Below are 13,765 nucleotides of genomic sequence, written 5' to 3'. Positions count from 1 at the left end.
TTCTCTCGAGAATTCAAAATTATGGCACCTGTCAAAGGTGTTGACTTGCACCTAGACACGTATGCCACAGATGATTCGATGAATGGCTGTCTGTATCAGAACGTAGATGGCGAAGATAAGGTCATTATGTTCACAAGTAGTTCCTTTAAGACTCATCAGAAAAACTATACTCTGATTGAGCGTGAGATGTACTCACTGGTACGTGCCGTAGATAAACTCCAGCTATGGCTACACGGTAGTCGTATACATGTCAGGTGTGACCTCCAGTCAGTTGTGCACAAGTTCAGCACTTTAGCCAAAGTGCACCGTAAGGCAGCTGGCTGGATCACAGAGCTGAATTGCTACGAACTCATTTATGACCTTAAGCATAAGGTCAGAGGTGCGTGGTATGGCGTTCAGGCTCCTGAATTGACGTTGTATGACACCAGCTGGACTAATATGGTGCCACAAAAGGTCACATTCGTAGAACTTGTCAAAGATGAAATAGTAGAACACCTTAGGCGCATTGACATTTTCCAAGAGAAAGATAGAATGTGTACCAAGATAAGGCGTAAGTTGTGTGCCAATGAACTCGATATGAATGCCAAACAGCTCGACGCCAAGAAGAAATTAATGGCAAAGTATGCCGTAGTTAGAGAAAATGGTCTCGAAATTTTGTATCGAAAGTTCATGGATGGCTCCAGAATACCAGTTATGCCAAATGAGCTTTTTAGAGATACAATTGTGTACCTACATGAGATGTATGGGCACATTGGCGCTCATAAGCTGGAAGCTGTGTTCAAGCGGTTCTATTATTCTCCAAACATCACGAAAATCACGAGAATAATCACTAGTGAGTGCATAACTTGCAGGTTGAATAAGGGCTACAGTGAGAAAAAGAGGCTCCAATTCTCTCAAATTGAAGCTTTTACGATTGCCGATGTTATTTCAGCTGACCTTTGCGGGCCAATAGCCAATAAGGCTGGTGAGCCGAAGTACCTTTTTGTGGCGAAGTGTGTCTTCACTGGAAAAGTGTGGATTCTTCCACTGGAAAAAATTCCAGCTGACGAAGTTGTCCAAGCCATGGAAATGGTATTGCTTTATATTGAAGCCGCAGGTCATAAGGTCAGAAAGGTAATAACTGACAATGGGACGCAGTTCAGAAGTGCTGACTGGAATGACATGTTAAAAAGTCACGATGTCAAAGTGGGTCATACTACCACCTATAACCCCCAGTCATCACTTGTCGAACGTACGATGAGAATTATTGGCGACAGGTTGAGAGTTAAACTCAACAATGACGCAGAAGACGATGAGTACACTCACCATGGGTGGCACAAATATGTCGAAAGAATTGAGTCGGAGATTAACAACACCCCTACGGAGTTGGGGGTCAAACCCAATGACGTATGGGGCATCGAAGACGAATTCGCTGCACTGTTGCCTGTCAAGCCTGCTAAATTGAACCCTCAATTCCTGCTCAAAAAGTTGCAGCAGGAGCAGCTTGACAAAAATCCCAATTCTGTCACGAGTGCTGAGTTTATGGAAAAACCCATAGACTTAGCTAAACTTATCAAGGACGAAGATGGCTACCACTGGGCTGCCGTAGATGGAGCTTGCTCCAATAATGGTTCCAGTGATGCCATAGCTGGCATTGGAGTGGCTTGGACTCCCTCAGGTGACTTCAACATATCTGAGCGGATTAGCCACCCAAGGTACCGGAATACGAACAACCTCGCGGAGGCGATCGCGTTGAGCACAGCTATGAAGCTGATGCTCAAAATTGGCGTTAGAAAAGGCAAAATTTTCTCTGACTCCTGTTATTTGACGACAGCTATAAATTTCAACGTAGCTAAATGGAAAATAAACAACTGGAAAAATGCTGGCAGAAAGCCAGTAGTGCACAAAGAAATTTTCCAGGAAATTTTGGAGCTTAAAGAGAAATTTGAAAGCTTTGAACTTAAACATACGCCAGCGAGAAGCTTTGACCGAAATAATCATGCCGCAGATAAACTTGCTCGTAAGGCAGTTTATACGCAAGAGCTCATTGACCTTAGGGTTGATGAGATGACAGACCAACAGGCGTTACTCTCCTATATACGCGAGAAGCGTAAAATGCAACGTGCAAAAGATGAAGTTGCTTTTTACAAGCTCAAAGGCGATCCTATCTGTTATCAGGAGGGTGAATTTGTCATGCTGACAGAACACCGCCAAAGTTCATACGATAAGGGCTTGTCTAAGAAGTTGTTCCCAAAACGGTTTGGGCCCTACATTGTAATGAAACATGTAGGTGACAATGCCTATCGTGTGAAAAGTGTCGCAAATGACGCAGATGAACAGATAGTGAATGCGAGGCAGATGACGTTGTACCTCAGCCTTGAACAACAGGAGAAGTTGAAAAGTGACCCTAAGTTGCAATCTAAATCAGACACAAGACCTCTGATTGAAAAAATAAAAGAGAGAGTCACTCCAAAATTGGTCGAAAGGCATGAAAATGACGAGGTCAGAGACGAAGATGACGTAGACGTAGTTGACCCGGAGGTGCCCAATCAAGCTGCTGAGCGAGCAGCTCGGCAGTTGGCTCGTGAGCTCCGTAAAAAAGAGCAAGAGTTAGCTGTCGAAAATAAAGATAAGAAACTGCTGGAGTTTCAAAGGCTGAAAAAACATGCCAGACTCAGTTTGGACGAAAAAGAGAATAAGAAGATTGAAAAGTGTATTATTAGGTCAACAGGTGTGCCTGATGATGGCAAAAAGTTGATCAGAGATGCCAAAGAAAAAAATAAAGAAAGAAATCGCACGAAGAAAATCCCAGTTAAGAAAGCTGACAATGATAAAAGCCCACCTCCCACTAGTGATAAGAGGCGTAAGAAAAAAACTGCCAATTTTATTGCCATGGAAAAATTGGTAACTTACCAACGCATCATGTTTGTCGTAATGTATGAAAACTATGTGGAAAAATATGACGAGGTGACGGAAGAGTGTGACTGATTTTTCAGTTCATTTTTTGTTCAAATTTGGCGTGGCGTTGAAGTTTTTTTATTCAAGTTTTTCAGTCGCAGAAATTCCTACCATTGCACCTGTAATGGTATTTTAATTTTTTTGTACATAGTTTTAATGTTTTATTTATTTTAATCAATATTTTAATCGATGTTTTAGTCGCAGTATGTTATTCAGGCGACTGAAATATATTTTAACCTATTTATAATTAAACTTCCCAGGTGCTGAATTTTTTGTTACATGTTTGTCGAAGTTGTCACCTGAGCTACAGTCTTAGAGAAAGCTGTTAATTAGCTAAAGTAATTACAGGTAAATGATTCTATAATAATAATGATACGTATGCCTCAATTACCAAGTTGGCATGATACTTACCTGGGTTACTGTGACACTGTGGTGACGAAGACATTGGACAGACGACTGTCATATGTACACTTATACATCATGCCCATAGCATCCAAAGGTGTTGGTCAGTATATGTGAAGGCGAAGTTTCTGTTTACCTGCTGACAGACAAATAAAGAACCTTTGAAAAGGACAGGGGCAAGATAGTAGAAAGGAGATGATTGTGTTTTTTATGAATGTCGTAGCTTGGAAGTTTATGTTTTATTTTCTATTTTATTTTATCAATTAATTTGTTTATTTGTGGTCGATGTAGTATAGGCATCGTATTATGTTTTCTTTAGGCGTTGTTTTATGGTGCAGAAATTTTTTTTGATAAAGTTTTCCTCACAGTGTGGCGACTCCATAAGCTCGTCCGCACTTTGATTTAATTTATATCAGGCGAGGCGAAAGTGATGACGTGAGCTTTCAAAAAGTTTGTGTTTTTGTAAAGCACATAGTGATATTTTTGTAATGTTAAAAATACTTACACTCACGTTAATAGGTGTTCCAGTATACTGCAAAGCGAAAGTGACTAGTGACGTGAGAATATTGCCGCAGACCTGTGAAAAGAATAAGAACAAAGTAAGGTGTTCTTGGACACTTGAAAAAAGGAGTGTAAAAGAATTACTTCCTGTGAGAGTTGAATGAACTCAGTCAAAGTAGCAGTCGCAGATTTTAGATGACGTGTCAGTCGATGGTCAGCGTGCAAGCGTTGCAATTGACATGATGACGTGGTAATCTGACGATGAAGTGTTCAGGTACCTGTAGACAATAAAACAGGTAGATTAATCGAATGAATTAGTCATCAATTAGAACGATGACAAGTACCTGAAAATCTGTCTTGAAGATGCTGGGTCAAAGGTCGATGACCTTAGTTGTTGTCAGTTGGCCGCAGGTGCATCTGAAATCAGAAAATGACGTAGATTGGTCGTAGCTACTTACATAGTGTCGTGTGACGGAGTTTTTCACAGGTTAGGTTGGGTTCCAGTTGGTCCATGGTCCAAGGAGCAGAGTATACTGGAGGCAAGAACACCTCAGCGAGCATGAAGCACAATTGTAGCTACATTTGTGTGTAAGATGAATTTTGTATTTTTGTGTAAAATTTTTGTAGAATTTTGTGAATGTATTTTTTTGTCACATAGCTGTAATTTGTGTATCTTTAAGCCGCGTATTTGTAACGTACTTGCTGAGCGTTTTTTAGGTAAGGCTATATGACGCAGTTAGGCGACCACCTCAAGTCAGCGAGGCGGGGCAGGAGAGTCCCTGGTCCACTACAGAGTGGCCTTTTGGTCCACTTTTGGGGCTTCGTGACTAGACGTGGCCTTAGGGCCGTGCCAGCCGCGGATCCCGGGGCATATGTAGTGGGGACTAGGGACTCCTAGTTACCTACCTGGTAGGGAATTATGCCCAGGCTGGGGGTAAGCTAGCTAGACTAGCGCCCTCTGGTGGATTCGTTCCAACCAGAGGTAGACCCTGCCGAAAGCTCCTGCCTCTGTGCAGTTGTATATTATCTTATTGACGTAGCAGAGCTTTAACGCTGGCCTCTACGTTTATATACGACGCTCAGCAGAAGAATACCACCGTATTGTACCGTGTCACCTATATGACTAGGTGACCATTTACTTATATGTGAATAAATAGTGTATGAACAGTGCTATGCCTCTTCATTGGTTTGTTGACGTATAAGTCCCCGTGTATATTGTTGGGATTGTCGTAGTACCCCTTGGGGGCGAGACAGTGGATATCTACCCCTCACCGGAGGAAACGTAGTATTTCCCCCTAACATTGGCGCACCAACGCGGTTGGGGTCTCCTGGAAATTGATTTTTCCAGCAAACCACACGTTTACGCAGGTTAGTCAGTGCTTGTTTACTTTGTTTCGTTTTTTATTACGTTATTTGTTCGTTTTTCGCGATGTGATCGTATTCCGCGAGTGTTAACGTTCGTTTTAAAGTGTTATAACGTTAAGTAGTGTTTTTCACTTGTGTGTCAACTGACACCCAGGTGACAGTCGCGTGCAGGTTTTTTCCTGCAACGAAAGTGGTGTAGGAGGTCACGGACCCCTATACAGCACTAACCTACCTGAATTTGTCGTAGTGTTCCAGTTGCTATGAGTGGCAACGCCGCTAACGGTGCCGCAGGACGCGGTAGGCAACCTGGAGTACAAAATAATAACAATTTAGATCAGTTGACTGAGTATAGACGTAGCATTGGCTCAAATACCAGCAACACTCGCTCGAATAGTCCTACCTCATCTCAGATACCTCGAGTTCAAAGATCTGCCGCGGTAGCTTGTAACGAAAGGTTACATGACACTTTTCACAGACGTAGGAATAATAATTCTGACTCGGTGAGAAATCTGGCGGACTCGGGGCAAGTACAGTCGCAGATTGACGCAGATCAAGCGAGTTTGGACATGGAGCAAGCTCTGTCCAACCTTGTCGTATCTGGCAACTCAAACACAGGTGCTCAAAACCAGCAGAGTACCGGCGATGTACAAACGATGGGCTTTAGACGAGTAGAAAGCTCAAATTCGGTCAACAACACGTCGATTAGTCATGGTCAGGCTGACACCCAGGTGACAGTCTGCCAACCAAACCTAAATGTGTCGACAAGCAGTCGCTTGTCAAATGGTCAAACCAGTCGTGCACCTAGTGCACTCGATCATATGATTGGTGACCCAAGGTCTATTTTATTCACAGATGGCTCAAGAACGAACCCTGAGCCAAATAATAGACCAATTGTCGAAGATGACTCTGACTCAGATTTGGAAGCTGAGGTGATACGCGAAATTTCGCAACGCTCACGTGAGCTGGGAATTGACAATTCGAGAGTCATTCCACAGCGAATCAATACCGAAGAGGTGCCAATTGGCAACCTTCCAGCGTTTCGTAATTTGAGGGAAGCTGACCCTCCCCCTGCTTATGTTAGAGATGAACCTCCTCCCCCCTATTCGGTGGGACCCCCTCCTATGTATACACAGACGAATACCCAAGCTGTCGCAGGTGTAAATGTCAACACACGCGTGGCGCCGAGTGCCACAAATGCACAACAGCGCGAATGGCGTACATATGACTTTAGGCCTGTGCAACAGTCAGTTGAGTACCAACTGGTTCGTGTGCAAAATAGACAGCCGAATGGGTCGCTAGAGGCTTATGTTGACGAAAGTATTCCTTCGTTTCGTGACAACTGCGAGTTGATCAGTAACAGGGTTGAAAATGTCGAAGCATATTTGTCTCAGACGCGTGGCGACCTGGGAGATGTTCATAATACGTTGAACCAAGTGACTCAACAACAGCTGAGTGCTTTAAGAGAGGTCGGTCAAACATGGAGGACTCGTCATGACCAGTTGAGGGATCAGCTGACCACTGCTCAGGGTAATCATGGCGAAAATTTGACTCAGACGATGAATAATGTCGCTAACCTCGCAAATGAGCTTAAAGCTGAGCGAGAGGCGAGAATCAGAGAAGCTGGACTTATGCAAGTCATGAACCAGCGAATAGTTGACTTAGAAAATAGGCTCGCGCGCCTTACGCGGAATGACGAAGAGAGATCACGTTCTCAACCGCGTACTCATGCAAGTAACATGAGCAATATTCCAGAGAACATCGCGCAGCCACCCGATGCCCGCCAATTTGGTATGACCCAGTTGACCAAATGCTAGCAAATTTTGTGCTAGCGTAAATGGTGCCGGAATTTGAGACACTTTTTTAAAAAAATTCTAGCAAATCAGTTGCGATTAGGTCGCATTAGAGTAGCAGAATTGCGCACAAATAGCTAGCACGTAGCTGGCACAAAGCTAGCAAAAAGCTAGCATTTTGTTGGCACTTTGCTCTGCATTCTGCTACGTACATGCGACTAAATCGCGACTGATTTGCTAGCAATTTTTGCAAAAAGTGTCTCATATTCCGGCACCATTTACGCTAGCGCAAATTATGCTAGCAAGAAGCTAGCATTTTGCTAGCGTAGAAAAACTTTGATCAGTAAAAGTAATTACTATTAATTAATTTTTTTAAATTCTTGGTGTTTACTTTTAACAGGTGATAGTTTTCCAGGAAATTCCAAAAATTAGGCGACTGTCCCAGCTCAGAGCTAGCATAACGCTAGCATCTTGGGACAGTATGAGAAGAGTGATTATGAGAAGAGTGATGTCACTCTTCTTACTTTTCAACATGATACCACCTTGAGCTTATATTCAACTTGATGACACACTTTATCTAAGAGTAGCAAACTATACCATGAGAGAGATCGACGCTAGCAATTTGCTAGCATTATGCTAGCGCTTAGGTTGAAAAATCTCTTTATTAAATAAAAAATGAAGTTTTTTTTTTTTAAATAGAAAAATTGTCAAAATTTAAAATTTGAAAATAAAGTATTAAACAAACCATGAAAATGAAAAATTTCAAAAACATTTGAACAACATTTTAGTCCACGGCAATGGGAGTAATCCCCTGCCGATCCTCCAAGACAACTTTTTCCTTAAAGGGGACATCCTAAGGAACATTTTAAAGCAAACTTGCTGAAAAAAAAATTGGCCTTACTTACAAAATGGCGGCAATTTTGATTGAAAGGTCAGCCGAAATAGCAGATTTTGCGTTTCAACATAGGACGTGCACGAATTTTTTCAAACCTTACAAACGTAGATCGAAAGATCATGCAAAAATTCATCACCTGTCAAAATTACAAGTGGTAAAGTACCTTTTTCGATTTTTGGTGAATTTTCAAAAATCAAATTTTGGCCAAAATGTGAGAAAAAATCAAAATTTTACCAAATTGACCAAGAAACCTGAAATTTAGGATATACCCTATTTTCGACATGCCAAATCGATGGGAAACGGTTTCAACTTGTTTTGAGCAGTTCTGGAGCCTCCAGCAGATTTTTGAAACTCAAATTGAAGTTGTAAAGCTCAAATTTATTCTGAAAACAAATTTCAATACGCTACGAAGTACTGCAGGTGAATTTCAAGTCGTTTTGGAGCCTCCAGCGACTCTTTGAAAATTCCTGAAGCCTCCAGCAGATTTTTGAAACTTTAAATTTTCACAAAATTTCATCAAACTGAGATGGAGAGTCGAAATTCATTCTGCAAACTAATTTTAATACGCTACGAAGGAAGTCGACTGCTTGTGGATTTCAAGTTCTTTTGGAGCCTCCAGCGAATTTTCGAAGGTTGTATGGCATTTTTTGGAAAATTGGAATTTCCTAAAAGTAGCTGGAAGCTTCAAAACCATTTGAAACCTGCGAAGTAAATTTCAGCTTGCCAACTGCCAACTCCAATTGATAAATTAATGTTGTGGGAATTTCAAGTTTCAAAAGCCTACTGGAGGCTCTAAAATGACTTGAACCCACCCCACCTGAAGTCGTCTTCAGAGGGTGTTAAAATTGGAGTGTAGAGTAAACTACAGCTTTCCATGTCCATTTGATGAAATTTTGTTGTCCCCTTTAAGAAAAAAGTTGCTCCGGAAGATCGGGGGGGGGGGGTGCAATTACTCTTATTGTCATATGCAGGAATATTTTTAATGATTTTTGTATGCGCGCTGAGGGATGGAAAAGATACTTGCTCGCATTTTGCTACAATAAATAACGCAGAAAAAGGTTTATTGGTGAGAAATGCGTAAGATCTGGTATCACGTTCCTATCATTTGACTACAAAGAAAACGCCAAGTCACCAGATGCAGAAACTAGAGATATGCTTACATTTTTCTAGAGCCAGATGGCTAAGTAAATGCTAGCTCAGAGATGCAAGAATATTACCTGAAGTTTCCTATCATAAAACTGTGAGCAGGTACATATTAGTCAGTGATACGCTGGCATTAAGCGAACAGGTAGAGTGAGGCAAAAGCTAGCTGAGATATGCGAGATTATCGCTTGAACTTTCTTGGCATAGAATTGCAAGCAAGTATCCATCAGTGATACGCTAGCATCAGGCGAGCATGTATGAAGTGAAGTAAAAGCTAGCTGAGATATGCGAGAATATTGCTTGAACTGTCCTAGCATAGAATTGCGAGCAAGTATCCGCCAGTAATACGCTAGCATAAGGCGAGCAAGTTAAAGTGAAGTAAAAGCTAGCTGAGAGTCGCTGGAAAACAGCTCGAAAATTGCTAGAATTGAATTTGCTAGCGAAAAACTGCAAGAAAATCGCTTACTTTTAGCGAGATAATTATTGCTGGCCACAAAAAGCGAGTAAATTGCTAGCAACTTATCAAAACGCGAATAAAACGCTAGCTTTTTGCTAGCATGTGGTCAACTGGGGAATAGCCACTCGGTGTGGAATGACATACCAGAAAGGTGGCAACATGGACCTTCGGCGAGACCTCAACAGTCTCAGCCGCCTCAAATGTCGTCAGGTCGTAGCTCAGATGTAACACATCGCAGTATGCCGCAGCCTGAACAACAAGAAAGGGCTGTAATTGGTCATGAAGTGAACCAATATGTCGAACTTGGCATGCGATTGGCATTTGAGCCATTAAACGACAATATCGATTATGCTGCTGGCTATACACCGTTGAGATTGCAGACGTTGACTGCCTTAAGTATCGAGTACAATGAAGGTATGCAATACGAGCCGCACCTATTCGTACGCCAATTCGAAGAGGCTATGGATAGCATGCAGGCGTCAGAGTCACTTTATTGCAGTATGTTCCGAAAGTTAGTCACCCACTCGTCAGCTGCCACCTGGCTGATGAGCAGTACTTCGATTAAGAATTACGTAGAGTTGCGTAGGTCATTTTTGCAGACAACATGGAGTCAGCAAAGGCAGGAGAATGCCATGACTCATGTCAGGTCATTGACCATACCTGCCTACTCATCCATTAACATGGCGTCGATTGCCTTAAGATGGATTAGAGTGTTGTCGAATGTCGAAGCAACTGAGTGGACGATCATTAATGCAGTTTACCAAAAATTGCATGAAATGTTGCAGTGCAGAGTGACGAGTGCTGAGCGCAATAGTATCTTGCTGTTCGCTAGGCGCTTAATTGAACTTACGAAGAACGAAGAGTTCAACAACCGTTACAGGCAGAGGTCCTCTTCAGCGACGCAGAAACGTACCTACAGTCAGTCGAACGACAATCGTCAATCTGGCTATAGCAAGAAAAACGGCGGTAGATCGGCATCTTATGACGACAGACGTGCCTCAAGTGACACACGACGTGACAGACGCAGTAACGACGATCGTGGTGCCACTGGGGCAACCAAGAAGTATGATGATCGTAAGAAGAAAGACGATCACAAGCGCAATGACGATAGAAAGCGCGACGATAAGCGCGATAAGCGCAATAATGATCAAGGTGCCTCCGGTTCTGGATCCAAGAATAAAGGCGATGATCGAAAGAGGGATTCCAGACGTGAAAGAGGGAAAGATGGCGGTAGAGTCAACCAAGCTGACGCAGAATATGCTGACTTAGATCCAGGAGCTGAAATAAACTCTGATGATTTGATGTCAGATGCTTCTGATACGTCTGAGAGTTACGAATCAGACGAGTCTTTAAACGACAGTCAGACGCAGGCGTGACCGCCACAGCTCCCCTTGACCCGGAGCTCCCCTACCCCGAATTTGACATAATTGGCGATGCTTTCGCCCAGTACATCAGAGAAAATAGACCGAAACACGACGGTGAAGATGAATTACCTAAATTTGACGGTGAAAAGATCAGTGGTCACTGTACCATTGCTACAGTGCTAGAACACATAAAGAAACGTGTGTTTACGAAGGACAAAGTCATGTTGTCAATGGGCACCTACGAGCTCAACCATGGCAACCTTCGTGACAATCATTTGAGGCGTTTGCTTCGCAGTGTCATTGTGGCGTTGAGAGGCAAAGGCGTAAAGGTCATTAAACTTCTGTTTCCAATGATCTATCCACGCTCCAAAGGCCAAAAAATGGTCTCAGCAAAGCGTTACTTTGCCTGGCGTAGAATCTTTGAAGAAGTGTGCAACAACCGCTCTGTCACCCTTTGGTGGTCACCTGCCGCAGTGTTTGTCAGATTGGCAAAGGTTCACGATGGAAGGCTGAAATTTCAGCCTGACAGCAATGGCAACATGGTGCCACGTGGCAACAAGTTTAAGAAAAAGGCTGTTGGTTATGTGCCTAACAACAAAGGCAAAGAAGAGCTGTTTTTTGAACTCGAAAAATGTTACAATCACGTTTTCAAAGTTAAAAAATCTGTCTTTGATCGTGATGACATACGTGTCATAAAAACCATAAATGTCGAAGCCGAAGTTGTCACTGACGGAGAAAGTGGCGAGCACTACTTGGTCACTAATCGTAAAGAAACCGAGATGACTAAGTCAAAGATGCCAGAAGACGCAGCTACACGATCTGTTGCCAAAGTAATCCAAGAATTGGCATCTCTAGATGTCAGGCTGACACCTGAGTGGCACAAGAAAGCCGTAGCCGCCTGCGAGGCGTGGAAGAAGAGACAAGAGGAGCGGAAGGATGAACCAGTGATTGTACCTGCTGATCAAGTGTCGTCAGATAGCACCCAGCCAAATGCACAAAAAGTGAGTGCACAACTGGATGCCAAGAAACCCGAAGATGTCAACCAGGCGACCAATCCGCTGAAAAGTGACATCATTGACGAAAGGCGGACTGACTTAGAGACAATAGATCCCCTCCTGAGGAGCCAAATTGAAAATTTGGATAAATCTAAGACCTGTATTGTTCCTCTAAGATTTGCCGATATTATGTTGTATACTCAGCTTGACTCTGGGGCAACCCCTAATATTATAAGCGAAGCGTCCGCAAATAATTTAATAAAGAATTATCGAGATAAGATTGACTTTATTTTTTTGAAAAAAGTTATGCAGTGTCGTTTAGCTGATAACCGTGTCATTAGAACTTGGCAGAAAGTGCTTGTGTTGCCATTGAAATTTGGCAGGCATAAGTTGAAGGTGCCATTCTTCGTTATGCCTGGTAACAATAGAGTAATGTTACTGGGGCAACTGTCGTTGGAAAAGCTGAAAATTTCGATTGACGTAGATGCAGGTAAGGCCACTTGTAAGCCACCTGGCACTAAATTGACTGAAGAACTAGCTTTTGCCAAAAGAGGTGAATACAAAGACGAAGAATTGTATTCAAAAGACACTGAGATAATTGGCGACGATGCTGCCAAAAGTACTGAAATTGTGGCTCGAGCTGACCTTGCCAACTTCTTTCGTAAAGAAGGGCTCCCTGAAGATGACGGAGCTGAAATTTTTGAGAAAAATCTCAAAAGGTTTTTAGGCGAGGCAGTGAGAGAAGGACGCATTACCAAAGCTGAATCTGACGAAGCACTCAGGGAACTTCTTGAGTTTGGTGACATTTTCAGTCGCTATCCTGGCAAGTATACAGGTCCGGAGGTCGAGTTACAGTTCGTTGACCCCGATAACATTCGCAAATTTCACGGTCCTAACTACAGTCCCTCGAACAAGCAGCTTGATAAGATCAGGAGAGCTCTTTTTGAGATGATTGAGTTAGGCGTCGCAGAGCCATCTGACACCACGTACATCAACCCGTTGGTACCAAATGAGAAAAAAGATGGCAGCGTGAGATTGTGCCTTAATCCTGTCGAGCTTAATCCACTGTTGGAAACTAATTACAACACTGCTGGTCTGTTGGATCGTATTATTACAACAGACGGTTTGGCGAAGTTTTTCTCTTCACTAGATTTTGTCACTGCCTTTTGGCATCTAGTGTTGAGTAAAAAATCACGTAAGTATTGTGGATTTCAGGTTGATGGCAGAACCTACCAGTTCGTTAGGCTGCCATATGGCTTGAAAATCAGCTCGGCTGAATTTGTTAAGATGATAAATACGATCATACCTGATATTGCCGGAGTGACGAAGTATGTCGATGATTTACTCTTGAGGTCACTGACCTTTCAAGAGATGCTGAGGTTACTCATCCTGATATTTGACATTTTGCGCACTTATGGACTCAGATTGAATCTGAATAAGTGCAAATTTTTTGTCAAGTCTACAGACCATCTTGGGTACAATTTGTCAACTGGTACCATTGCGAAACAGAGCAAGAAGATAGATGGTTATTTGGCGCATATTAAGAAAAAGACCAACTCACGTACTGGCAAAGTAAAGCTGGGTAATGTTCGTGAGGTATTGCAGTTAATTGGATTAACTGGCATTTATAGCCGTTTTATCGAAGGCTACCAAGATATCGTAAAGCCACTTTACGATTTGACGAGGAAAGGAGTGCCATTTATCTGGGGCAAGGAGCAAGAAGACGCAGTTGACAAGTTGACAGTGGAATTCTCTCGAGAATTCAAAATTATGGCACCTGTCAAAGGTGTTGACTTGCACCTAGACACGTATGCCACAGATGATTCGATGAATGGCTGTCTGTATCAGAACGTAGATGGCGAAGATAAGGTCATTATGTTCACAAGTAGTTCCTTTAAGACTCATCAGAAAAACTA

At 42.6% G+C, this 13,765-nt stretch overlaps 1 protein-coding gene across 1 annotated transcript; it reads left to right on the top strand.

The window, feature by feature from the left end:
- Positions 1-5,465: 5,465 nt before the first annotated feature.
- LOC135848326 (putative mediator of RNA polymerase II transcription subunit 29) lies at positions 5,466-7,019 on the top strand. Its single transcript, XM_065368223.1, has one exon. The coding sequence runs from the start codon at positions 5,466-5,468 to the stop codon at positions 7,017-7,019; it is 1,554 nt and encodes a 517-aa protein (XP_065224295.1).
- The last annotated feature ends 6,746 nt before the right edge of the window (positions 7,020-13,765 follow it).

The sequence above is a fragment of the Planococcus citri genome, chromosome 5 (genome assembly GCF_950023065.1).
Source record: "Planococcus citri chromosome 5, ihPlaCitr1.1, whole genome shotgun sequence".
Classification (NCBI taxonomy): domain Eukaryota; kingdom Metazoa; phylum Arthropoda; class Insecta; order Hemiptera; family Pseudococcidae; genus Planococcus; species Planococcus citri.
This window is presented reverse-complemented; position numbering and strand designations above follow the sequence as displayed.